The sequence below is a fragment of the Falco cherrug genome, chromosome 1 (assembly GCF_023634085.1).
Source record: "Falco cherrug isolate bFalChe1 chromosome 1, bFalChe1.pri, whole genome shotgun sequence".
NCBI lineage: Eukaryota > Metazoa > Chordata > Aves > Falconiformes > Falconidae > Falco > Falco cherrug.
In genome coordinates, this window is record NC_073697.1 from 44,875,544 (window position 1) to 44,902,472 (window position 26,929).

The window sequence follows — 26,929 nt, forward strand, 5'->3', positions numbered from 1 at the left end:
ATATAGAAATCCATCTGTCTCTGTAATTAAAAAAAAAAAGGTGGCTGTCAACAAGATTTCCTACATCTGGAAGTCTGGCACACGTGCTTCTCATAGCTTTACAGCTGTTGCATGTACATGGTATGTGGGATACCTAAGTTGGGGCAGAGATTTTATTTGGCGTGCATCTTTTGGGACAGCTGTTATAAGCTTGTTTCGAAAGCTACTGGTGGTGGTGGTCAAACTGCACATTTCTCCTAAGTGTTTCATGCAGATGTTTTTTTCAAAGGGTCATCTTTTAAATATAAAATGAATCCTGGCTGTGAGAGTAGGATTTGCCTTATTTTGGTCTTCTGAAAGTTAGGTGCGTAATCTGATTGTACTTTGTAGCTCTTTCTGGACTCTGAGGAGTGGGGCTATTAGCAGGTGAAGATTCATCTAGCCGTAGCAGGAACCTGAGCTGGCATGAATTGTCCTCCTGAGGTGCTGATCAGCCTATTTACAGTAGCTGACTCCTGCATAGCCTATTAATTGAGAACAAAAATGTCACTTTCAGATGACTGAAGTTAGATGAGGTCCATCCCACTTCTAGTAGTGTCTCGGCTTTCAAGTAAAGTGCTTGTGTTTGAACGAGGAATAAAATCATGCAGTAGTAACTCCTAGTCTTCAGGCCCCTGGTGCTGTGTGTAGCTAGTGTGGGTTGTGTGCAGAGCTATGCTGAATAATAAAATATCAGAATACCTTTTTATGATGAAAAATAATAAAAAAACCAACCACTGATACTTTCCTGAAGCTTGAGGAGAATGTGGTTGCATGAAGAATCTTGAGGGACACTGGTAATGTATTTGTGCCAGAACATTTCATTTTACTAGGTTGGAGTTTTGGGTACTACATCGTCCTTTACAGGACAAACTGTTAGGAACTGTAATCACAGTGCTATGTGAGAGCAGCCTTGGTACCAGAGTTGCTGTAGATACAACAGGATTTTCCTGTATCTGTTAATGTAATTGGCCTGCAGATAGTTTGTCTACAGATCATGCTTTCCATTTGAGTTTGTAACTGAAAGAAATTTTTTTTTTCAGTCCAATTCTTTATGACTAAATTTAACGATTAGTCTAATTTCTCATTTATAGTAGCACTTTCTTTAAGTTCAGATAAATCTATCTACTTGCAAGCCAGTAAGTCTACTAAGCTAACTTCTCCCCCTCTTTTCTTTCCAGAAATTATACCTTCTAATTCGAGGTTCTTGTTTAAATTGTCACATGCTGACATGTACTCGAGCTGTGGTTCACTTATTGCTAAGTCAGCTCAAGGTTCTGGAGAAAGGGTTGCTTCATGCCGTCCATGATCTTGAAGTCATTTTGAACAGGGCAAGTACTATGTATCTCTCCATTCCTTTTTGAGTTGATAGTGCTGTAACTATGGAGCTATCTCAATTTATTTTATTCTGTTTCGTTTAGTTTTTAGAGCAATGTGCAGATGCCACAGGTTCAGAAATTGAAGAAGAGTTAAATCACCATGTTCAGGAAATACTACAGAGTTATCAAATAAGAGATCAGTGTTCAAATGTAAGTATAATCAGTGCTTCTCCTGAGTTCTTGGGTTTTGTCCTCTTAAAATAGTAATGTGCAAAAGAAAGTCTGTCTTGGACCATGTAGACTCTAGATTTTCTCCTGGAGTTCTGAACTGTATTATGTTTAGAGGTCTTTGTGGGTGAAATGTCTGAAATTAAGCTTAAAAAGATTTTATTTTCTCTTAGTACAGCTACTGGGTTTCTGGAAAATACACTGTGTAGGGAAATGTTTTGATGGTGTAAATACATAAAAATAATTTGACACTGCTTTCAGTACATTACCGACAGATGTTGATGCTTCTTTGTGTGATGCTTTAGCTCTTTTGAGCTGCAGAACATTTCTTGAGAACTCAGGCATCCAGCAAATTTGCAGAATTTCTTCACAGTGAAATTTTTAGTTATGTAATTGAATTCTCATTTCCATTTAAATGCATTTTAATGTACTTAGTTAGTTAAAGGAGAATGTTAGTAAAGAAAATATTTAAAGGTCTAGCATCTTAAAGCAGGTTTGTTTATAAGCCAAGTTTAATTCTTTAATTCCTTGTTTCAAAACTAACCTTAAGGACTTTTTGTGATCTACCTTCTTAAATCGTCATTAGAGAAAAGCTTTAAAATTCAGTACTGACATGAAAAATAAAGACTATTTATGTAATACATTTAAAAAGGAAGATGGTGAGCATTGAGGGGGTTATTTTTCCAGCAAACATGGGAAGATGATGGAAGAACACTATAGATCAAGGCATGAATTAAATCAATACAAGGATGTGTGTGCATTGATAGTAATAATGTTCATGTTGATAGTTAACACTAATTGTGTAGTGTTTAATCAATAATCCTTATCAAATGTTCTGGTTTATTTTTATTTTCATTATTTTTAAGTCTTTTTTTTTTTTTCTTGTCTTTTTTTTCTTTGTCAGGTCAAAAATGTATGCGAGTGTAGAAATAAACTGATAGCACAGTTCTGGAAAGCACATACGACTTCCAAGAAATGCCCAAACTGCAAGTAAGTTTAACTACATAAGAAAGTAAATAGCTGGTATAAAGTTAAATACAGTGAGCGTTTGTATTAACTTTTTAACTGCCTTTCCTGGTTTCCTTCTTTTTCCTTTAAGATCTAGGAGATCACTGGTGCGAAAAGAGCATAACAGCAAGCTGACAGTAACCTATACTTCTACAGTATACCATAAGTCAGGAGAGGGAAGCATTCTAAGTGAGCCAGCAGGTAAAATATTTGTCTTCTACTCAGTATGTTTGCACTTACTTTCCTGTATTTAAGGTGCACCAGATTCCTAGCAGTGACTATGCACTTGTGACTCATTTATAAGAAAATAAAATAAAACAGTAAGTTCAGCATTAGGGGAGTACCCAACTCCATTAAATTTCTGTGTTTGCAAGCCTTCTGTGCTTTTGCAGCTTCGAGGTCTGTGTATGTCAGGAAAAGAAGTACAAAAGCATAATCTATGTCAACTGATGTGGTTGAAGGACATTTCATTTTTGGCAGGTAGATGATTTTCTGCTAGATTTGTAAAATAGACTAGATAAAAAATTAACTAGAAAGAAGGTGACCAGCCTTACTTCAGAAAGAAAATCAGGTAATCCTGAGTCTTATGGAAGAATTTTTTTGTAAAGGGGAAAAGACAGAAAAGAAAGCAGATGACTTTTCCCAGGCTTAATTGACCTGGTGTTTGAATCACTTTAAACTTTTTTCCTCTTGTATCCTTGATCCTTTACACACGCAGGTAGAATTAAAGTAGATTTGTGTGTGTGTTATTTAATCCTTTAGAGAAAATTCATATAGCAAGCTTATTCCATTTGCTCATCTGTGATTTGAGTACTAGATTAAATCTCTGGAGTTGTGGCTGAAGAAGCACAACGTGGATGATGGGTTTTAAAGCAGAAAGGTCAGATCTCTGCTTTAACATCCTGTTCATAACATTTAGGTTCCTATTCATGATACATTCAACAAAGGCAGAAAAGTCTGCGTATCCCAGTGTTACTACTTTTGAGTGACAGCTATGATTTCACTGCATTAAATTGTATGATACTGCTTTGAGCTTTTTATTTGAGCCCCTTTAGGTGTGTCCACACTCTGGGACATGTTTTATTATGCTAGTGAAGAATTGAATTGATGTTTCAGTGTGGAAAAATCTGTATTTCTGGCCTTAAGTCAAAAGAAGAGTTCTGAGATCATGAGATAATTGCCTTTCATCAAGTCATGTACTTTGGCTTCCCTGGGACACAAGGAGCTGGCCTACAAGAGAAATGGGAATTGAGACCCAAAATCTCTGGCTTTTTAAATAGCAAACCCATAGGTTTTCTTTCCCTGCCAAAATATGGCTAACCTAGACTCTTAAGTTACAATATAGATGGGTTGCTGACTGTCACTGTTGTCTCATCCGTTTGGGTATTTCATGGGAACCTTGATCTCACTGGTAATGTTTGAATCCCACTTCTGTGTTTCCCAGCTGTAGGTTGACTTGTAATTAGTGTTTTGGTCAGTGGCCGAGATCATTTGAAAAAGGAGTCCAGCTCACCATTAATCAAACAAAGCGTATGCTTTAGATGTTAAAGTTGAGTTGTGTTTCAGTTGGTTACATTGATATCCATTAATCACAGAAATGGCTGGTTTTTCCAATCCTGGGAAGGCTTGCTCTTTTTAATTTCGTATTGCCAAAGCAGGCATTTTAATAATTTTAATGTAGATGTCAGCCAGTGTATTTTGCATGTATTTCCATTTCTTCTCTGAGCTGGAATCCCTTATCATTGTAAGCAAAAAAACTTTCAAAGTAACCTCTTGTGATTATTTTTTTTAACTTTTTTTTTCGCCAGGTATTGATGAAAGCCAATTAGGGAAGAGAGGATACCTGACGCCGATGACTGCCAAGGAATACATACTGGCTTTGTGGAGGAATGAAGGTAATGACTGTTAAAAGCAACATTACTTTGCTTTCTGTTATCCTTTAGTGGACAGGGTCTGCAAATATTCCTGTATGAACTCCTTGTCAGATCTTTGCCTTTTGCCTTGAGGGCTCCTGGCAGCAAGATAGATTTTATGACAGGAGAACTGGTAGCTAGTGAATGCAGTGAGTTGAGTTCAGTAGATAGTTTGATCGGCTCTTCTTAAACTGTGGTTCCCCACAAATCACGATTGTTGTTTACAGAGAATTTGATGCTCATATGGTGCTACACCTAATATTCCCCACAGCTACATTGGTTAAACACTGAGGATGTATTTAGCGATCTTTTCTAAGTTCCCTGTACTCTGAATCTGACTGCATTTGCCAGGAAAAACCAAAGCAGTTTCATGACCAGTCACAGCTAGTAGCTGGAAACTGTTTCTTCCTGCTGTTTTGCTTTTTTCTTTTCCTATACTCTAATTCTATTTAGAGTTGTTTCTAAAATAACATGTATGTGACCAAAAATAACAATGGCAGTTCTTTCTAAAGTATGTCTAAATGTTTTTATTTCAAGCAAGCTTGCTGGTATTTAACTTAGCAGGTTTTTTTGACTTCATTGACCAACTGCATCTGGGGGTTTGAATTCCCAAACAATAGCAGTGATAATGAATTTACATTTTCTATTGTATCTTTTTAGGTTTCTTTTTGCGTTATCTCTTCCCTGGGATGGATCCCCATGAGAGCTTGGAATTCAGTCCAGAGATGTTTTTTTTAGACCTACTTGTGGTTCCACCTTCAAGGTAAAATTTCCGTCAAAAAACTTTTGTAGGAATCACGGGGTTTAGCACAAACTTTTTGCAGGAGTCAGAGATGCAAGCATCTATAGTACAGACAGTGATCTGCTGAAGTATCAGTGGAGTGTTTAAAAAAAAATAATATCACAGCAGTAACTGATGGTAAGCTTTATTATAACTCCAGATGAGTTTGTTAAAGGACTGAAATACTAATTATGAAAAAAAAAAAGTTAGTATTTTAAATCACTGCAGAATATTTTAATTGTATAGTGCTGGTAGATTTTCTTGTTGAGGAATCAGTCCTCTTTTATGACTGTCTGAGTATGATACAGTAATTTTTAAATGCTCGCTGTTAGTTTATAGGGATTATTTTTCATGCGCTGAAGGCTTAGCTTAGAATGTTTGAGATTTATCATGCTACTTTTTGGTGAATTTTATCTTCTAAAGTTACTTTGATCTGCTGTAGGTATCGTCCCATAAATCGTGTTGGAGACCGACTGTTTACAAATGGTCAGACTGTGAACTTGCAGGCTGTCATGAAAGATGCCAAAATGATACGGAAGCTGTTGGTTTTCATGGCAAAACAACAATGTCAGCCAATGAAAATTGCAGAAGAAGAAATCCAAACAGTAAGAGTTGGTGGTTATCTTATTCTTTGTTTTTTGGATATATGGGCTGGGTTCAGGTAGGCTGCTGTTTAAACTGTTCCAGTAACAGTTTTAGCCTGGGCTGTTGGTGTGTGCGCTGTTGGACATGTTCTCCATAGGTTAATTGTCTCCTCCCCCATTTGCCTCTTTCCAGTCACCTGCCTGGTACAAAGGGGAAAAACATTTTCCTCAAACTCCTTTAGTCATGGTTTTTGTATTAGATCACTGTATGTGAGACATGGTGGACTCCAGTTACTGGAGAGTGAAAGATGTACTGCACAAACAGTTCACAGTAAAACTTTCCCCACATCTCATTGAATGAAAAATGATGTGGGGGATAAAAGCCACTTTATCTTCTAAGCCTAGTAGAGCCAACTGTGATCTTGGTTATTTTTGGCCATTGATGTCTAAATGAAATCAAAATATTCACAAGTAACCTTAATTAGTAACAATGCCTGTTTGCTACCGACCAGTTCACATGGTCAAATAGTAGTAAATAATAATGTATGTCACCATGCTTCTTTTCATATTTGTCCATGAGTTGTATTATTGAGAGTTCTTTGATACTGGAGTTAGTTTCAGCTGAATTTGATATACATCTTAAGTGTAAAACATTTTGAAAACATCTGTAGTTACTCAGAATTGAGCCACTAGGTGGAGATATGATCTTAAAATGTTTGACGGGTCAGAAGGTTTATGCGTTTCGGATGCAAGAGGTTTACTGACCTTTAGACTGTGAAATCAAAGTAATGTGGGTGACAAAAGCTCTTGGATTTACATCATTTTTATGTAAGGATAGGACTTCCTAGAGGCACACTGATTTGTAGCATGGACTGACTAACCAGTAACATCTAATTTGGGAAGAGGACTGTCACGAGGAGATGATTGATTAGCAATCATCTTTAAAATCCCACTGGTATATGTAGCTGTGGTATTTGGAGATCTCCCATCCAGACCTGTCTGAGGCACTTGGTTGTAATAATTTGAAAGTTACTTTACATTGTTAATGTAAATGGTTTGTTTGTTTGTTTTTAATTAGTGTCTTTAACATGTTGTGAAATAGTGGCCAATGTTCCATTTGCTATTGTCGTGGTTTAACCCCTGGCCGGCAACCAAGCACCACAAAGCGGCTTGCTCGCTCCCCCCCACCCAGAGGGATGGGAAGGAGGATCGGAAAGGAACGTAAAACTCAAGGGCCTTAAGAACGATTTAATAGGTAAAGCAAAAGCCTCGCATGCAAGCAAGGAAAACAAGGAATTCATTCACCACTTCCCATGGGCAGGCAGGTGTTCAGCCATCCCCAGGGAAGCTGGGCTCCATCACGTGTAACGGTTACTCAGGAAGACAAATGCCATAATGCCAGGTGTCCCCACTTTCCTTCTTCTTCCTCCAGTTTATGTACTCAGCATGACATCATATGGTATGGAATACCTCTTCGGCCAGCTTGGGTTACCTGTCCTGGCTGTGTCCCCTCCCAGTTTCCTGTGCCCCTCAAGCCCTCTGGCTGGCAGGGCCTAAGGAACTGAAAAGTCCTTGATTTAGTATAAACATCACCAGCAACAACTAAGAATATCGGTGTCCTATCAACATTGTTCTCACATCACAGCCAAAACACAGAAGTGAACTACTAAGAGGAAAATTAACTCTATCAAAGCTGAAACCGGGACAGCTATTTAATACTATAATTTCAGCCTAGTAAATAGAAGGTATTTTTTATGAAGTCCAAGTTGCTAATTTCTGTTTCTGTAGGAGACAGGAGACAATGATGACCCTCTGGACCATTCTGTCCTGACGATGATTCCAGGACAAACCATTGCAGATAAGCTGTACAACGCCTGGATTCGTCTTCAGAGCCATGTCAACATTGTATTTGATAGTGACATGGACAAACTAATGACAGAAAAATACCCTGGTATCCGTCAGGTGGGTAGCAGTCTTAGAGACTCTGGACTTTGTGTGTCCAGACATTTAAGAGAAGTTGTTGCAATAAGAAAAAGTGAAGTATTTGTGGTTAGTATGTAGGCGTTTTCATGATACTCATCACAATGTCTGGACATCTGTCTGATGTTGCATGCTTTCACGTTTTAATCATTAACTTCTGTTTTCAAAGCTATTAGAGAAAAAGGAAGGACTGTTCCGCAAGCACATGATGGGAAAGCGTGTGGATTTTGCTGCTCGATCAGTCATTTGCCCCGATATGTACATTGGTACCAATGAGATTGGCATTCCTATGGTAAGAATAAATGAGTGTTTCTTTTTGGTGCAGCTGGGGACTGAACTACACTGTAGCACTTGCAGCTACATAGCAAGCAGTTTAAAATGTAGAGATTTTCCAACTCATCTGTCCTCCTTCCTCCCCAGTGTGTCATTGCTGTGCGTTACTACTATGTGTTAATAAAGAAGAAGCATTGAAGAGCAGGAATTCACCATTATAGTGAACATCACATTTTGGGAAAGCGGATTAAAAAAAAAATATGTGCTTGCTTCCTGGGTTATGAATTGATGCAAATTTTATAAGTGGAACCTGTTTCTCCTGTGGTCTTTGTACAGTGTATCTTATAACAGCTATGGAAGCCTTTAATAAAACGTCATAATAATGTCACCAACTTCATTCATCCTTGATGATTTTTAACTACACAGATAGGACACCAAGCCTGAATTCGAGCTTTTCATTATATCATTTTTTCTGCTTGCCTATCTGCAAATAGTGGACCTGGTGATAATGCACTTTTTCTCTGTATTTGTTGATTGGTTTGCAGAATTTAAAATCGTGCTTGCCTTTTTATTTAATTGCTAACTGGGGTTTTCTTTTCTACTGCAGTAGAACAGTGTAAAAAGGACATTGTTTCTATTCTTATGGTAGAGGATTTTAAAAAAGAAATGTATTTATTTGGCATGACAGTGGATTGAAGGGGAGATGCATCCAAGAGCTTGAAGTAATTTATCTTTATATTGTATGAGTTATCATTTGACAGTTTTCTCAGTGACTTAGTACTGTTCTAAGCCAAATTTGAACAGCTTTTTATATCTCTCCTCTTTCCCTCCTGTCTAGGTATTTGCTACCAAACTGACTTACCCACAGCCAGTCACTCCCTGGAATGTCAAAGAGCTGAGGCAGGCTGTCATAAATGGCCCAAAGGTTCACCCTGGAGCCTCCATGGTCATTAATGAAGATGGATCTCGCACAGTGTTGAGTGCGAGCAGCCTGACCCAGAGGGAAGCCATAGCTAAGCAGCTCCTCACTCCTTCTTCAGGTGCACCCCAATCAGGACTGAAGATTGTGAGTGTGACCGAGGGATTGTTGGAGCTGTTCTACATCTGTAGTGTTTTTCTTAAACTGCTACTACTACTACTGTCCTTGCTAGTGATTCCAACAGACCTGCTCACAAAGACTCCCAGGGCAGGGTTATCTTGTCTTTTAGTAGATGGCTGAGGAAAAGTTGGGGGGTGTTTGGGAAGCAAAGCTTGATACTTTTTCAAATTCTATAAACTGTTTTTCCATCCTGAATTTTACTCTTCCTTAATATGCAGTGTGTGGCATTCATCTGGCCAAGATGCAGAGTCTGTATTTTACAGCTGACTATTCCTGGGAAATGTTAGCAGTATGGAAGATAAAATACTGCTTTCATCTTATGCTTCTATATCCCCCTGCCTCCCTGTCCTTCTCAGAAAAATCTATCTTTTTTTCGTCTCCTTATGAAATATGAAATAGGTTCTGTATTTTTGGTGGTAGTCCTGGAGGCTGAAATTCAGTATACTTGTAGAGTAGGTACAACACAAGCAGTTGATGTGACGTCTTCCAGAGCGGGATGTCCATGAGGATGTACAAAGTAGAGTCCTCCATTCCGTGTCAGCCATGCTGGCAGTGGCACTGACCGGGAAGGCTGTGTTGTAGTGCTGACTGCTATAACCCGGAGTCCATCTTCCCATCACCATCGTGTTTTACAGATGACAAACCAAGAGACAACCACACTGATATCCACCTGTTTGTACAGGCATTAACACTTGAGAAATGCTTAGTGCTTACACCAGTTGTTTCTTCGTAGCTGCTGGAGGGTTTGAGTTCTCTGTGCTACAGCTTAACCAGCCTTTGAAACTTCTTAACTATCTCCATCCCTTGCAAGAGTGAGAACTTACTATTTAGCTGGTAGGGCAAAAGTTTTGGTGATGAATAGTCTTTTTGATGTCTGTTATGTATATCCTTGTCTCTGTTAGAGACATGGTAGAGATTTAATATTTAAGACTATTTCTGTGATGCCAGTTCTCTCAACCTGTCACAGAGGTAAACAACAGTATTTAGACTGTACAGCTTATCATATTCATGTTGATAATCACTTAAATAGCTATATGGGTGTTAGAAATTAAAATGACACTGTTTTGAGAGACTGTTCTAGATAAGAACATATTGTCTTTTACTCAAACCTGAAGTTACAACTCGGAGATCTTTGCTTCAGCTACTGGGTCATATTATTACCTGATTGTAGGGTGTCCTGTGCTGGGTGTACGGTGACAGGTATTCTCAATTCAGCCCAGTGGGTTTTGGATTAATAATTTATTTTCTCATTTACAAATGGCATAGTTGTCTTTCTTTTTCAGTCTTTGATCGCTGTATTGCCAAGGGAGAGGAGAGATTCGTAGTGTGTGGCTTCCATGCTGTTAACTTGGTTTGATCACTGTGGTCTGTGTGAGTTAATGGAGGATACGCAGCCTTAAGAGTGTGGTTTGGTGGAGAGCAGGGGCTGTTCAGGGCCAAGTAGTTTTGATTCTCTCTTACAGAGTTTTGCACAGAACATAAGTACTGGAAAGGAAATGTTTTGGATGTGTGCGTATTTTAAGATGGAGTCTTTTCAGAAGCATGCGTGGAAGTGCCTTATAAGCAGCAACCAAAATTCTCTTGCAGGTATGTCGACATATTAAAAATGGAGATGTCCTTTTACTGAACCGCCAGCCCACTCTTCATAGACCTTCCATCCAAGCTCACCGAGCCCGAATCCTGCCTGGAGAAAAAGTGCTGAGGCTTCACTATGCCAACTGCAAGGCTTACAATGCTGATTTTGATGGTGATGAAATGAATGCCCATTTTCCACAGAGCGAGCTGGGCAGAGCAGAAGCCTATACCTTAGCCTTCACTGATGAACAGTATCTGGTCCCAAAGGTGAATAAAACTGTCAGATAAATTTATTCCTATGTGAAATCAGTTTGTTTGACTTGTTTGGTTGGTTTGTCTAATGATAAATGAGATAGATTGATTCCCCCTCCCTCCCTTTATTTTTTTAAATTTATTCCTGGTTTCTGTTCTGTCTCCACTTGCAGTTCTCTTTGTCTAAAGAAGGCCCAGTACATCCAAAAAATGTGGTCCTTTTAATGTGTATGTCCATAAGAGATTTAATAGATAGTTATGCTGTGATGTTGAGTTCTTTACAAGTTACTTTAGTGCTTTTATCCAGCTGGAATACTTTGGGGAGCTGCTAGCATGTGACATTATGCCCCCCAACCCTTTTTCTTGTTATCTCTTTAGGATGGGAAGCCGCTTCCTGGCTTGATCCAGGATCACATGATTTCTGGAGTCAGCATGACAATCCGGGGCTGCTTTTTCACCAGAGAGCAATATATGGAGCTTGTTTACCGAGGACTAACAGACAAAAAAGGAAGAATTAAAATCTTTCCTCCTGCCATTATGAAACCACAGCGACTGTGGACAGGAAAGCAGGTAGTTTATAACTTAATTAGCTTGAGGAATGCTGGTGGTTCCAAAGTGAGCAGAATGCTAATGTTAAAACCAGTGCTGCTGAGGGTTGCTGAAAAGCCAGATTCCATCATCTAAATCAACACCAGGTAGATGTTGGTGTGTGTTACTGAGCTATGAGAGTCCTCTTTCATTTAAAATGACAATACAAGAATAGCACGCTGAACAGCGTTGCAGACAGAAGTATAAAGCTGCAGTTTACAGGCATGGGAGCAGAGAAGGAATTTGTTGTTGATTATAGTAAACTAAGCTATGCCAGTCAGAGCTTTTAAATCTCTGAATTTAAAAGGCTGTAGTAAATAAATGTTTTGGTGTTTGACTTTTTGGTTGAGGTCATTGTTAGATGGATGTAATACCTAGGAAGCCCAAGCGAATGCTCCATTTTCCACTATTTAAGAGAGTTTAACTTTCAAGCCAAGTATTATGTCTCCTCATAGCAAAGGAAATTCTCTGCCAGTTTTTAGACAACTTTTTTTTTTTTCTTAATTAATATATCTGTCTAATTATTGGAAAAATCTTTGGTGCCATATGTTTCTGAATAATTATGTGTCTTAGCTCATTGATCTTTCAAAGACTAGAGTAGCAAGAGGATATTCCTGTTTTGTAAATGTCAGATTTCCAGGCTTTCAAAGCTTTGCTGTCAGTGGAAAAAAATACGTATGGGATGTTGCTTTTCTCCTCTGTGCCAGATTCTTTATGTTAAGAAGGAAATACAGGAAATAGTTTCTGCCACTCTTCCTGCTTCTCTATAGGTTGTTTCTACATTGTTAATAAACATCATTCCAGAAAACCACGTCCCACTGAATTTGACTGGCAAAGCTAAGATTGGTCCAAGAGCCTGGGTAAAGGGACCTGCAAACAGATGTCTAAATCTTGATTCAATGTGTGAATCTCAGGTATGCTGGGGCAGCAGCTCTGGAAATTGGGCTGGGCTGTAGTGTTAAGAAAATTGTGTGTAAAGTAGAGGAATGGGAAGCAGGCAGGTGACAAAATTAAAAGCAGATATTGTGCAACAGTTATTGCCAGAGGGTGGTGATGAGAGGATAGGCCTGGGGATCAGGAAAAACTCTGTTCTCATCCTGACTGATGGAGATTCCATCTGTTTTTGTTAGACCATGTGTGTGTCTTCATTGTTTGACTTCATAGGTGGAAAAATACAGATGCTGTTAGAAGTTTTATTTCTACTATAAATTCTGGAAGTATAGATAATCTGACCGTATTTGACTCTTTTAAAACTTAAACGTATTTTCATATAGGTTACACAGAAAAACCTGTAGAGTTTGTAGTAAGATCAAAATTTCTGTTTTCCTGAATACCTGTGGTTTTATTTTTCAGGTTATTATTAGAAATGGGGAATTACTGTGTGGAGTCTTGGACAAGGCTCACTTTGGCAGCTCTGCCTATGGCCTGGTCCACTGTTGCTATGAAATCTATGGGGGTGAAACCAGTGGGAAAGTGTTAACGTGTCTAGGACGCCTCTTTACTGCTTATTTGCAGCTGTACAGGGGATTTACAATGGGTGAGTATCACAAGGAGTAATTCACCAGTGCTGTAGTGCAGCACCTTCTAAGATATAAAACAGACACTGGGCATAATACGTGCTAAGTGTGCTGTAAATATAATTTTGCCAGACTGTCCTTGAGTGGGATTGCTGTTTGCCAGCCTTTTTTTTTTTTTTTATTTTATTTTTTTGTCTTGTTTTATTCTGGTTGGTGCATAGCTGGCCTTCTAAGCATAAAGAGAAAGTGTAATCCTGAGTATGACCATCAAGTTCTCTCTTCTACCCTGCCTAGTCAAAGCATACACAGTCTAGATGTCTTGTGTTGAAGTTTTGTTTAGATCAAAAGCTCCTAGGAGTCTGTTATTTTTACTTCTTTGAAAAAGAATTGTTGCATAGAAACCAGAACAGCTGACAAAGCGAGGTGGAAGATCTTTGAGGGGTTATTCATCAAGTCTTGCATATTTCGTTCTACTGTAAATCTTTTGGTAAATGTTTGACTTCCATTATGGCTTTGCAAACTCATACAGAAATGCACTTGGCACGCAATAAAAATTTGACCCTTATATTACTCTCTTCTTGCAGTAGTTGAAATATTTCAAATTACCATATAGAGCTTTACAAGATGTTTTTATACTAATGAAATACAGTATATAGCAGCAGAAGGGTTTACATTGGCTCTTATCTGAAGGGATAGTATGTTCACTTAAAGTTACGTAGACACAGTCAACTGGCAGACAGCAGTAGTGAGGAACCAACAGACTGCGGTGGGCTGAGGTAAAAGAATGGAGATCTTTGAAGCGAGGAAGGTAAATAATTGACCAAGACATGGAAAATATGTCTTGAGAGCCAGGGTGTAAAAAACTTAGGAAAAGATTATGAGCCTGGGATCACAAGGTAGTTAAAACATCAGAAAAAGAGATCAGAAAAAGAAAATGGCTTCTCCCTCAAAAAGCCACTCAGAATTTTTTTTTCTTGTTAAATTGGAGTTAGTCTCAGGTTAAGAGTTGCTATATATTTAATTGTGACTTTCTTTTCTAGCTCTCTGCTCTCAAAATCTCTGATGCCAAATGTGGTTCCTTCCACAATTCTTTCTGGGTTCAGATTGTTATGTGCTCTATTTTTCTTTAACAGGGATTGAAGATATTTTGGTTAAACCTCAAGCAGACCACAAAAGAAAAAAAATCATTGCAAAGTCAAGGCAGCATGGTATTGAAGTAAGTCTGTCTTGCAGAATTTTTTTTCCCCCCATAATTTTTTTTTTTTTAAATCCTGCCCTGTTTAATCATGCCTGCTTCGCACCTAACCCCCCTATATTTTAATTTCAGGCTGTTAGAGCTGCTCTTAATTTGCCAGAAACAGCATCATGTGAGGAGGTCCAAGAGAAATGGCAGGATGCCCATCTCTGCAAAGACCAGAGGGATTTTAACATGGTTGATCTGAAATTCAAGGAGGAAGTAAACAATTACAACAATGAAGTTAACAAGGTTGACATCAAGGCATCCGTGTATACTAATCTTGTTTGGAGACTTTCTTACTAAGTTAATGTCGATGAGGGGTGCCTGACTGTTCAGAGGCTGAAGCTTTCCATCTTCCTCCAGTATGAGTCTTCACATACTGCCTGGCCACGTCAGCCTTGTCCTCCCTGAATGAGAAGATGGCTTAATATCCAAGACACTTTAAAAATTATGAATAGGAATGATTGTGATTGCTCTTTGTTTCACTTTCTTAAAGCCTTCAACAGGAATTGCTTTGGTTGATTATTTTATTAATAATGGTTTGGTTTTGTTCCCTTCACCCCACCACAACTCTTTAGGTGTGTATGCCCCTTGGTCTGCACAGGAGCTTTCCTGAGAACAATTTGCAGTTGATGGTACAGTCAGGAGCCAAAGGATCGACTGTAAATACAATGCAGGTAATGGCTGCTAGAATATTTAGCAGCTACATGTGATTTGTCCTAGAATGTAAGCTATTGAGAAGTATATTTAATACAAAAACATCTTTATTTTTGGAGAATAGAGGCCTTTGGCATGGAAAAAATTTAGAGGAATGTAATAAAGACCTCAGTGGGTGATGGAGGACAGTCAATATTTATTGTAACCTTCTCTTTTTTTTAATCAGTTTTCAGTACATTAGGATTTATAGAAACATCAGACCTTCTTTTTAGAAGGAATGCTGCAGATTGTACGAACAGTCCTACTGTAGGAGAAAGAACTTTTCCAGGTCTGTGTTGGAGACTGACTCTTTTTTCATCTTCCACTACTGAATAGGAACAACTAAATCTTACTTTGATTTTGGTAGAAATGGCAAGGATGCTTTTTCATTTTGCCTTTTGAAACACAGACACCAAGAAGAAATACTATATAAAAAGGCCATCTAAAATTCTGTCTCTGATGAGAGAGAATGACCAAAGCTCAAGAGAGAGAGGGTTTTGTTTTGGGGTTTTTTGTGTGCTGATTTTAGTACACTGCTGAGAGGTGGTGAGGGTAATGTAGGGACCAATAATATATTTACAATTTTTTTAGTTTCACATCTCTTTGTATTAAAATGAGCATACAGGATGAGAATGGAAATGAGTCAGGGCAGTTGAATACAACTTTAAAAGACCAGAGGAGACCTACATGCCTTTTATGCCCATCAGTAGCAAGAACATTTAATGAACATGTTGACACTTAGTTAGAGAACTTTTAATGAATGTTTTCATTTTTTTACTGTGTTTTTCAAGAAAAATTGTTGAACTTACGTAGCAAATAGTTGGGTAGAAAAGTGATGCTTCTTTTTTTCCCCTGTCTGCATTTAGATTTCTTGTTTGCTGGGACAAATTGAGTTGGAAGGTCGAAGACCCCCACTAATGGCATCTGGCAAATCGCTGCCATGTTTCCAGCCTTATGATTTTTCCCCTAGCTCAGGGGGATTTGTGACTGGCAGATTTCTCACTGGGATCAAACCTTCTGTAAGTTTAATACTGCTTGTGCTTATACTGAAGTTTATTTAAATCTTGGTATTTTAATGTAGTGTCTGTGATTATAGATAAATTGACTTTATTCACTCTACTTTCATATGTAGCTTTGGAGAAAGGGCATAAATTGCCAGTCTTGGTATACTTCTCAGCAGAATGCTGATGGCATTGTGCTTCTGTTTAGGAATTCTTCTTTCACTGCATGGCTGGCAGGGAAGGTCTTGTGGATACAGCTGTCAAAACCAGCCGTTCTGGGTACCTACAAAGGTAAGAGGCTTGGTTTAGAATTTGAGCCTTTAAAAGGCCCTTTTGTTTTCTTGGTTTCTGGGTTTTGGGTTGGTTTTGGTTACTTTGTAGAATACTGTAGGCTGGAAGGAGTGCCTGTATTATATTAACTTCAGTGTACTTGCTTTTTAGGAAAATGTTTACTGAGTATTAAATGCTTGTTCTAAGGCCAACTTTCTAAAGGACTAGACCAAGTGCAACTTAACTTCATCATCTCTTAAGTTATCTCAGACACGTAGTATCATCAATGTTTCCTTTTGGAAAAATATTTCTCCTGGTACAAGTAAAGATGCACAAATTCCAGGCAACGCTGTTTTTTCGTGACCACATTGTGTGGCCCTTGTCTTTATTCAGGCAACACCTCCAATATATAGAAGATTGAACTTTTTAATTCTTTCAGAGGATAGTGAGGGGTTTGAAAGAAGGGATGCCCCCTTCTTTCAGGCAATTAAGAATGACAGCAGAAGTAGAGAGTAATTAGTTATTTAATTTTAAGTCACTCCAATCCAAGGAAGCTGGGGGGAGCAACATGCAGAAAGATTTGCAATATCATTACGCTTTTCACCTTTTTTTATGTCTGTATAATTTTTGGCTACCAGAATTCCTTATCAGTCCTTAAGTGCACTTAAGATACCAATGAAAACAGTATTTTTTGTGTTGGAGTATTGTCTTGCATATTGCTGTGTAGCCTCTTAATAGCAGTGTTCGTTTTTTGTTTTTTGGTTTTTTTTTCCTGTGGAACAGGTGCGTCATAAAACATTTGGAAGGACTGGTAGTTCAGTATGACCTGACTGTACGGGATAGTGATGGCAGTGTGGTGCAGTTTCTATATGGAGAAGACGGACTTGATATTCCTAAAACTCAGTTCTTACAACCTGAGCAGTTTCCTTTCATTGCAGAAAACTATGAGGTAGAACACCTAAACTTTAAGTATTTATATGGGGAAAAGGGGGAGACTGAAATGCATGGTTAACGTCTGGCATATCTGCTAGAGATCCAGTAACTTATTTATTTCTCTCAGTCACTCTCAGACTAACCTACGTTTTTATTTGCTGTTGTACAAAATATGGAAGTGAACCTGAAGTCTGTGACATGATTTAAGCTGTCTCAATTTCAGCAGAGCACCAACTGTTCTCCCTATTCTCTTCTTTTCTAACTCTTACTTGGATTCAAGACAGATGACTTTACTCTTCAGTCTGTCAAGTTTGATTAATTTCCTTTTACCAGTATCATCACTGCTTATTAAAGAATGGCAATAGTCCCATAAGGATATAAGGAGTTTTGTCTCAGTTGGGTTGAAAATTGTCTTACAGCAGCTGAACATTTTGAGTGGTGGTGGATGACCTTTTCGGTTTGCTTTGCCTTTTCTTCTACAGTAAGCATAGAGAGAAGAAAAATCATACAGATAACTTTCTTATAGGTTATCCAGAAGACAAACCATCTGGATGAAGCTTTAGCAAGGATGGAGTCTCACCAAGCTAACCAGCAGTTCAAAGCCATCAAAAAGTGGAGAGCCAGGCACCAGAACTCTGTGCAAAGAGAAGGAGGTTTTCTGATGTTTTCCCAAAAGAAAATGGCAAGTGTAAAAGCACAGATGCCAGGAGGTGAAATCAAAAATGGAAGAGATCCTGCTACTTTACAGGTGACACAGAAGCAGTTTAATCCATCAAGCCCTTTAAAAGTTGTAGAATTCAGTGTTTTGGTTTTTTAAGTGGATTTTTATGTCCCAAAGTGTTTCACAGTCTACTATATATGTTACCTTTTGATGGAATCATATGTCAGCTGTGTGGGTGATGAAGCTGAGATTCATTTATTAAAGTCTGCGGGCCCTAGTGCTAGGGCAGAGGGCAGAAACTCTGAGGTAAAATGGGTTTTAGAAAACAGCCCATGTTTGTGGGTGTTTTGGGGGAATTGTTTTTGTTTGTTTGGTGATGGGTTGTTGGGGTTTCTCTGGGTTTTAGTGGTTTTGATTTTTATTTTTTTTTCCCTATGTACACAAAGTAGATCTGTCTTTGGATGGACAGATACCTGCTAGCTGGATGAGAGCCTGTTTAAATATGAAGATCAGAGGGCTGAGCCAGCCCTGCCTAGTGTTTCAAAAAAGTACTCTTGCTTAAGCCTCTTGTACACGAGGGCACTAATCTATATTTTGTGGCTTCTAATGAACATACAAACACAACATATAAAAAAACATACAAAATTTCTATATAAACACAAAATGCAAACAGGTGCTGCTTCACAGCCTTGCTTTCACAAGGAATTTACCCTGGTAGAATGCGGACAGTTAGATTGAAACTCCCAAGTTGAAGGTGTTGAGAAATGTAACTCATGTCAGCTTGTCTGCAAATGTTATGCCTAATCACTGGTTCATTTATTCAGCTATGCTGAATTTGTATTGCTGTTGACACTTTTGGTAACATTCAAAGCAGTTTGGCCTGGGATTTCTTTTACTGTTTGTTCATTTTTTTCTTCCAGTAGATGGGTAGATATAGATACATGTTTATCTCTGTCTCGGTATATTATAGAGCTCAGTGGACAAACTTCTATGTCACAAGCCAGTTCCTCCTTCATAAAACAGCGAGGCATGTTTAGCTCATTTTCTGTATTGATTTTTTTTTTAATGTTGGTATTAACTTTTTCCTTTATTAAATGCAACATTTGAAATGTTACCTGAAAGACTAATAAACTGAACAATAGAACAGTCATCGTGTGTAAGATGCAAGCTATGTTTAAGGTGTCTGCTGGACTGCTGGCCTTAAAAGTTAACAACTGAAAATCAGTGAAGCTCCTTTGTCATGCCAGCTCTAGACAGGCGAGGTGGTAGTCAACTAGGAGTAAAGATTGTAAATGATTGTTAAGGGGGCTCACTCTTAAGTTAAAATCATTCTTAGAGGGTTGTATTTCACTGATTTCTGGAATAATCACTACAGGTAGATAAGTCTGACTATTTCAAGCTTGTAAAGAATCTTGAAATCATTTGGGATCAAAAGTGTTAAGTATCAGAACATGGAGAATACTGTATTTGTAGCCGAGTTGTTTGCTGTGTTATGTACACCCTTAAGTTTTACACAGGTAATCTTTTCCACCTTCACTATTGTTAGATTGCTGGTGGAAGCAGTGTTATTTGGTTTTGGTCTTACTGTGGATAAACCAGTCTGCTTATAAATTTCCTCCTATTTTCAGTTACTGAAGATGTGGTATGAACTAGATGAGAAGAAACGAAGAAAGTATCTGAAGAAGACAAGTAAATGTCCTGACCCAAGCCTTGGTGTTTGGCGTCCAGATACTTATTTTGCATCTGTTTCAGAAAGTTTTGAAAAGGGCGTGGAAGATTATATCAACAGATGGGAATATGAGAACAGACAAAGTTATATGCACCCTGCACTTTCTTCTGATAGGTAATAACTTCTGTGTCTTCACTAAGCATTGAGCCAAAACCCAAAATACCTATTTTTGGACAGAGTTTGCTAAAGATGAAAAGTCTTTATCAACTCTTGTTTTTGTTGTGACCTTTGTGAAACAAAGTAGTGGGTTTCAGAATGGTTCCTGAAAGCCAAGTGTGCTTAGTGTGCAGTGGAGAGGCCCTGCCTATCTGTTTCTTCCAAACTTGAATTTTCCATGCTGCTAAGGGCTTTGGCAAAGGCTTTATGGAATAACAGCAACATAGTGCTGTCCCCCTACATATAGTACTTCACAGTAACTGTGTTAATATATAATAATAACAAAATATGTTCTTGACACACCTTGGAGCTAGCAAGGCAGTTAAGATTAGCGAGTGAGAGTAAATGGTCTCTCTGCTGACATTCTGGGAATTAGCAGCAGAACTAAACTATAGTTTGCCAAGGACCCAGTTGTGTGTTAATGGGCTCTATTTGCCAGATCAGATTGGGATAAACAATTTTACAGTTTCTGAGTGTATTTATATCATAAGCTACTAGGAGAAACTGGCTGCAAGAGGTAACTTTCATTGAACTGAGCAATGTTTCAGTCTTTTCAGAGTTCTTTTTGGTTGAGCTAAACCTCTTATTTCCTCTTTTCAGATTGAAGGATTTGTTGTATTTAAAGTGGCAGCGATCTCTTTGTGACCCAGGAGAAGCTGTGGGTCTTCTTGCAGCTCAGAGTATTGGGGAGCCTTCCACACAGATGACTCTGAACACCTTCCACTTTGCTGGTAGAGGTGAAATGAATGTCACACTGGGTATTCCAAGGTGAGAAAACTGTGTTCTCAGTGGGTCCTTTGCCATTTTTGGCACTTAGGTAATAGTGCTTAATTTCACTCGCAGGTATATGTGTCATCTTGAGAGCAAATAGTCCTTCAGTTTAATTGCAAATTGTGCCTGTTCAGAGCTGTTGTAACATTTTACAATTTTACAGTTGTTTTGGTTCATTTTCCTGCTAAAAAAATATCTGTGAAGGCCCCTTACTCTTACCTTACCTTACTAAATGGCTTATTTGGTTTTGTATTATAGTCAGTACAGTATAAGCCTAAAGAAATGGTGCTTTGTGGTTTTGCCCTCTGCTGACCTCTTCTTCCCCCTACTAACTTTTAAACCTGTTATTTCATACACAAAATTTCACTGCAATTATAAAATCTGGTATGTTTAGTAGTATTATCACCTATGTAGAAAGAGACCTGTTTTATAGCAGGTTTCCCCTGTATCTTCTGTTTGGTGACTGTGACTTTATCACCACACACCTGTTTACCAGCCTGTCCTTAGCTTGTTCTGAATAACACAGGTGCTGACCCTGGCCTTGTGTGTAGGTGTGTGATGCTGTGGGTGGGAGATGGTTGTGTTACTTCAGAGAAGCAGGGAAGGGTGAGAAGGTATGAGGAAGCACACATTATGCATCTGTAGGAAACAGGCTTTATTAGTTCTTCTGTTCTTGGAACAATTTATTATCATCTCTATTCTCTTCCTGTAATTGGGATGATAATCTAATTGAAGTAGTAGAATACTGTTGTGCTGTGCCTGATGAGGAACCAGAACAGTGAAGAGGAGCAGGCAGTGGGTAACCACATGTCTTGATACATGTGGCTTGGGTAGAAATAGCAGTTGCATGCTGCCTAAATAAATGAACTAGGTATTTATTTCATTGCATAGTGCTTTTATCATTTAATTTGAAAGATCGTTCTTTGTTTAAAGGTTGCGGGAAATTTTGATGGTGGCCAGTGCAAATATTAAAACACCAACAATGAGTGTTCCTGTGTTCAATACCAAGAAAGCTCTCAAGAAGGTGAAACAACTTAAGAAACAGCTCACAAGAGTGTGCTTAGCTGAGGTGAGCCTCCTGTTCAGTGTATCCTTTGGGAGTCAGCAAAACAAAATTCCCTGTTTGAGCTTATCAGTTGGTCTGGTTTTGTAGCAGTTTCCATTTCTGAAGGCTCATCTGTGGTTGCAAGATTCAGAGGTGAAAAGAAAGGACCCTCTCATACTGAACCTCTAATACTTGCTGGGAAGTGGAGCATTGAAAGGGATTGCAGTTACTGGGCTGTATGGAACTTAAATCCAGTTTAACCTGTAGAGCATTGTTAGGCTGCAAACTACAGAACGTAAAAGAAGGGTAATAATTCAGACACAGCAGCAGTATAATGGCTGGAAGGGTTTATGTTTGCTGCCATAGCCTTGGTTGGGTTTTTCTCAAGTTCATTTTTGTCAGTCTCTAGAATTGGAGGAGTTTTTGTCTTTGAGACAGGCTAATCTGGTGTGACTTGCATACTGGAGACCTTTCTGTTTGTCCCCCACTCCTTCCTAGTCTCCTACAAGTGGCTGTGCTCAACAGAAGCAGAGTGTGTGGCTCTGTGGAGACTTGATGTACCGAAGGCTGATGTATTCTGTGCTCTCTCTCTTCCTAAGAGTGCAGTCTTTCTTGTGCTCTCCTGCATGCCCTAGCCTCTTCTGTCTTAATCTTTCAAGTTGAAAGCAGCAAGGATAGAGTTAAGACTCGGCATTGTGCTGAAATATGGTCATGCACAATGAGCACGGGTCAGTAGAATGAAGCTGTTGGCCCACTAAGAAGTGTTAGTCTCTTGTGAAGGAGTCATGTGGGAGGTAAGGCTGTTCTCCCGGTATTCTCTTAAGTTAATTGTTGGGAGGAGTTTAAGCCAAAAGGAGTGCAACAGGGTAGAGTCCTTTTGCCCAGGAGCTGCCACAGAGCCTCCAGAAAAGTTTGCTAGTTAGCCTTATATAATTCTGGTCTCCTGTGGAAAGCATTGGAATTGCAGGAAATAATGAAATGTCTTCATTAAAGAAGGAATGTTACTACCTGGGGCTTTTGTAGGTCTTGCAGAAAGTTGAGGTAGAGGAATCCCTGCATGTGACATGCGAGCAGAATAAGCATCACCTCTACAAAATCAAATTCCATTTCTTGCCCCATGAATATTACCGAGAAGAGAAGTGTGTGAAGCCCAGGGACATCTTGCACTTCATGGAAACAAGGTGAGTTTGCTTTCAGATACTTTTAATATTTGCTCTTATTTTGCCTTTCCATGGGCTCCAGGGGTCACTGTATGTTGTTTATTACTGCTGCTATGTCTTCCAGAGCAACAGCTTCCTGCAGATGTGCTTGCAGAAGCATCTGCACAGTTACCTGTTATGTCAAATAAAACTGTGGATCTGTGGTGTGGTGACAATGCAGAATTGTAGCAAGGCAGATCTTTCACATGTTTCTGATACACTCTGAGAAGAGCCGTATAAGCAACACATCATACCTTATATTTGGATGCTTAAACATTTATTACCAGCAAAAATGTTGGAATACTGGAGTTAGCACTTTGTGTTCTCATTGAACAGAACTAAACCTTAATTTTTTTATTCTTTTTTAAAAATAAATAAATCAGAAAAGGCTGGCTTTTTTTTCCCCCTTTCTTTTTTTCCCCTGCTTCCTTCGCCATGTCTGGCCAAATTTGCGTATTTAAAAGTAGAACATTTAATGATAAATGTCTGTTGGAAGCTATTTTTGTTTTGCAAAAAGCCTTCATTGATTTCTTCCTCCTTCAGGCCACGTGAGTTCAAGCTGGGTTATTTTATTTAATAATTACATGTGTGCTTGTTGATTTAAAAAAGAAAAAAAAGTCCAGTAGTACGCCATCTCTTCTCAAGGTCAATTTGATGTGTAGATTTTAAGTCCAGATGAGTTTATCATTTTAAGCTTTGGATGTATGGCTACATCTGTGATTGTAAGAGAGCTGATACCAACCTTTTGATTTCTAAAGGGATGGGAAAGGGACAAGAAGAAGAATTATTTGTCTTATCCTGGAAGTACTTTTGTATCCACCAGTGAATATTCTTGTCATGAGTTGGATGGCTTCTTAAACAAATTAGTTTTCTGACAACTTGAAACTGACTGCGGTACTGCTGAGCTTTGACATTGTGGGTTGCTGTTTCTTTCAGGTTCTTCAAAATTTTTCTGGAAGCAATTAAAAGGAAGAGTGCAAAGATGGCATCTTTTACTGAAGTCAGCACCCGGAGGACAACTCGGAAAGATATAGATGCTGACCAAGACAAGGTACAGAAAAACATTACCTGAAAAATGCCTCGCTCGCTTTAACTGGTTTTGAGAACCACAGTATGGAAAAAGCAATAGCATGTTTCCATGTGAACATGAAATGTGTGAATACTAAATTACTTGTTAAATTTTTTCTTTATGCATAAACTGTCTTCGTAGTCTCATAAAATTAACAAGGAAATTAATTTACTTAAGATTGTACTCTGAAAACACTTGTTTATTTCAGTTTCAGGGAGATAAAAGCATATTACTCTCTGTTTACTCCCAGATCAATGTCCTGTTGTAGCAGTGGTTGTCCAAACTTCAGGGAGGATGCTTTTTTCATTGAAAAGCTTTTGCATGTTCCTGCTGTCACTCCTCTTTCATCAAGAACTGTCATATAAGCAGGCTGATAGCTTATCTTTCTTGTAGATGTTCATCTTGTTTAATGTTAAAGTTATTTCTTCATAGTAGTGGGCTTATAGAAATTAATTGGTCCTGAAAGTTAGAACATTGGACAAGGAATTGTTGAATTCCAAATGCTTGGCTAAAGCTTTTTGATGCAGTTGATGCTTCCTAGCAGTCAGCTAGATTATCTGGTCTGTTATGGATTTCTAGACACAGAATAATCAGGAAGCTCCAGAAGAGGAAGAAGAGAACATTGTTGACGCAGAAGCTGATGAAGGGGATGGCGATGCTACAGAAGCAAAACGGAAGAAGAACCAGGAAGAAGAGGTAATGATTTTATAGGTGCTCAGCACTGCACTTCTAATTCCCAATTTCCTGTGCCTTGGTTTGAGTTGGGAAGGAAAGCTTGCATTGAAACAAGATGCTGAAACAAGGCAAAACCCACTTGAAAGGAGATAGGAGGGTCTCTGCTTTGTACTGATCAGTTTTGATTTGGATGGGGGGAAAACCATATCAGAAGATGTTGGCTGAGACTTGTGATCACCTTGGTCATCATAGGTGAGCGGGGTCACTGCTGTCCTTTTAAAAGTAATACAGAGCCATGCAAGTTAGAGATGGAAGAGAGCTGCATTTTTCCAAAGCCTTGTTGTTCAGGCATTGAGTAGATGTGTCTGGCAGTCAGACTGTCCCTGCTGCAGTTCACCTTAACTTTACCTCTTGCTAATTTCATGCCATTAGTTGTTTTTAAACCTTTAGTGTGGTTCTTAATAAACATTCTCTATGTTCAATACTTTCTAATCGCTGCTTAAAAGAAGGATTGCTGTCATTTCAGCAAGAGGGTAGAGTAATTGAAAATCCTGAGGGAATCCCATCATCAGAGTTGGATTATGGGAAGAGCCTTTTTCAGGGGGAGAAAAACAAATTCTGCTACATACCCAATAACCTGTAGCATCCCGGTCTGTATTGAGGAATAATGGCAAGATTGTAAAGAAACGGAGACTGAACTGAATCTGTTGCATTATTTTCTTTACAACAGAATTGCATTTTTGTTGTGTCATGGGCGAGATATTTGGAACTCAGCTGTCAAGAACATTAATAATTAAAAGTATTCATGGTGTGCTTTGTTTCCGTACATGTTCTGGCTCAGGTAAATGTAACATTATTTATTTGCAGGTTGATTATGAGAGTGAAGAAGAGAATGGGGAAGAAAATGATGAGCATCTAGAAGATGAAGACACTGAATCGGAAAAAGAACAGTCTCCTCATGCTGATGAAGATCAGAATGGAGCAGATGGTGATGAATCTCAGCATCTTTCCTTTACGTCTCAGACTAAAAAAGAGAAAAAGCAATTACGTCAGTCAGCAGAGTTGCGAGTAAACGCTGTTCTGGACAGCCACCCATCAATAAAGGATTATACATTCGACACCAATAATGAACTTTGGTGTGAGGTAAGATGATGGTGCCTGGAAATATCTGCACACGGCTGCACAGTGGATCTTTGTAGTGCAGCACTGCACATAAAAAATGGATCTTTTCAGTGCAGTGCTGCTGTTTTGTCTCAGGAATCCTGTATTAATACAGAAGAGTGGCAGTACAAATGTACTTCTTGACAAAATTTTTAGTAACGTCTAACTTTCAGAATGCCTGATGAAACTTCCTTTTAAAAGTAGGTACTTGACAGGTTTATTGTGTTTTAATCTTTAAATACATGATACACCACTGTGTAGCTCTTCATGAATAAAAGTGATGGCTGGACTGGTGAAAAAACAAAACAAAAACTCCAGTAAATACACACACATATGCTACCCCCAAAAAATCCCAAGTTCGGGGATCTTGAAAACAATGTTAATGAATGATCCTGGGGTGGAGTGTTCGTATTAGCATCATTCAGGTGTAATTTTAGTCAGGCAAATGATCCTGGGGTGGAGTGTTCATATTAGCATCATTCAGGTGTAATTTTAGTCAGACATTTCTGTTCTAGACACACAACTAGGGTGTTGTGCATCCAGACAATTCCAGTTGTGTGTATTTTGCCTAAAAAGAAGTAGGATTGAGCCTAATGTTCAAGCTTCCTTACAGAACAACACTGCATTGTGTTTTTTTCCTCAGGTTTCATTGGCACTTCCGTTGATGAAGGTGTACTTTGATCTCTCCTCTTTGCTTGTGTCTCTCACACGAAGCACAGTTATCCATGAAGTGAAGGGGATCACACGATGCTTGCTGAATGAAAGTACCAATAAGCAAGGAGAGAAGGAATTTGTTCTGCATACTGAAGGGATAAACCTTGTGGAGATGTTCAGATATTCTGATGTATGTAATCTATTTATAATACTGAACTTGAATGATCTTTTGTGCTATAGGGAGAGATGGTGGATGGTGGATGCTATTTAAATTTAACAGGGGTGATGTGTAGCCTTTTCAGCTCATAAACTCTCTTCCTCCTATTTTTTACCCCCAGATGTGTTCAGAGCTTAGCAGAGTCTTTTCTCAAGGGCAGCTTGCAAATCAGTTTTTGTGCAGCAGCCCAGTGTCTTAATGACAGATAATTTCACACCATGCTTCTGACTGTCTCTCTAAATGTTACTTGTGGGAGTTCTTCCATCTAAATGAATTACAGTACTTGGAGATTAATAGTTCTGTTATGCCATCTAGCCCAT

The 26,929-nt window shown here is 38.7% G+C and overlaps 1 protein-coding gene across 2 annotated transcripts in view; it reads left to right on the top strand.

The window, feature by feature from the left end:
- Positions 1–26,929, top strand: part of POLR1A (RNA polymerase I subunit A) — a 34,341-nt gene that overhangs the window by 2,134 nt on the left and 5,278 nt on the right. Inside the window, exons 3-31 of one of the 2 annotated variants that reach the window (XM_055710924.1) lie at positions 1,200–1,349; positions 1,440–1,547; positions 2,470–2,555; positions 2,665–2,774; positions 4,382–4,468; positions 5,147–5,249; positions 5,710–5,872; positions 7,640–7,813; positions 8,001–8,123; positions 8,943–9,170; positions 10,791–11,045; positions 11,409–11,600; positions 12,389–12,532; positions 12,972–13,155; positions 14,269–14,351; positions 14,463–14,621; positions 14,951–15,049; positions 15,935–16,087; positions 16,278–16,360; positions 17,123–17,288; positions 17,799–18,020; positions 19,562–19,776; positions 20,419–20,586; positions 21,523–21,658; positions 22,658–22,815; positions 23,770–23,884; positions 24,482–24,598; positions 25,445–25,720; positions 26,382–26,582. In XM_055710924.1, coding sequence (XP_055566899.1) covers positions 1,200–1,349; positions 1,440–1,547; positions 2,470–2,555; positions 2,665–2,774; positions 4,382–4,468; positions 5,147–5,249; positions 5,710–5,872; positions 7,640–7,813; positions 8,001–8,123; positions 8,943–9,170; positions 10,791–11,045; positions 11,409–11,600; positions 12,389–12,532; positions 12,972–13,155; positions 14,269–14,351; positions 14,463–14,621; positions 14,951–15,049; positions 15,935–16,087; positions 16,278–16,360; positions 17,123–17,288; positions 17,799–18,020; positions 19,562–19,776; positions 20,419–20,586; positions 21,523–21,658; positions 22,658–22,815; positions 23,770–23,884; positions 24,482–24,598; positions 25,445–25,720; positions 26,382–26,582 — 4,458 coding nt within the window. The remainder of the gene's footprint in view (positions 1–1,199; positions 1,350–1,439; positions 1,548–2,469; positions 2,556–2,664; positions 2,775–4,381; positions 4,469–5,146; positions 5,250–5,709; positions 5,873–7,639; positions 7,814–8,000; positions 8,124–8,942; positions 9,171–10,790; positions 11,046–11,408; positions 11,601–12,388; positions 12,533–12,971; positions 13,156–14,268; positions 14,352–14,462; positions 14,622–14,950; positions 15,050–15,934; positions 16,088–16,277; positions 16,361–17,122; positions 17,289–17,798; positions 18,021–19,561; positions 19,777–20,418; positions 20,587–21,522; positions 21,659–22,657; positions 22,816–23,769; positions 23,885–24,481; positions 24,599–25,444; positions 25,721–26,381; positions 26,583–26,929) is intronic. The other variant, XM_055710929.1, reaches the window with a different exon arrangement.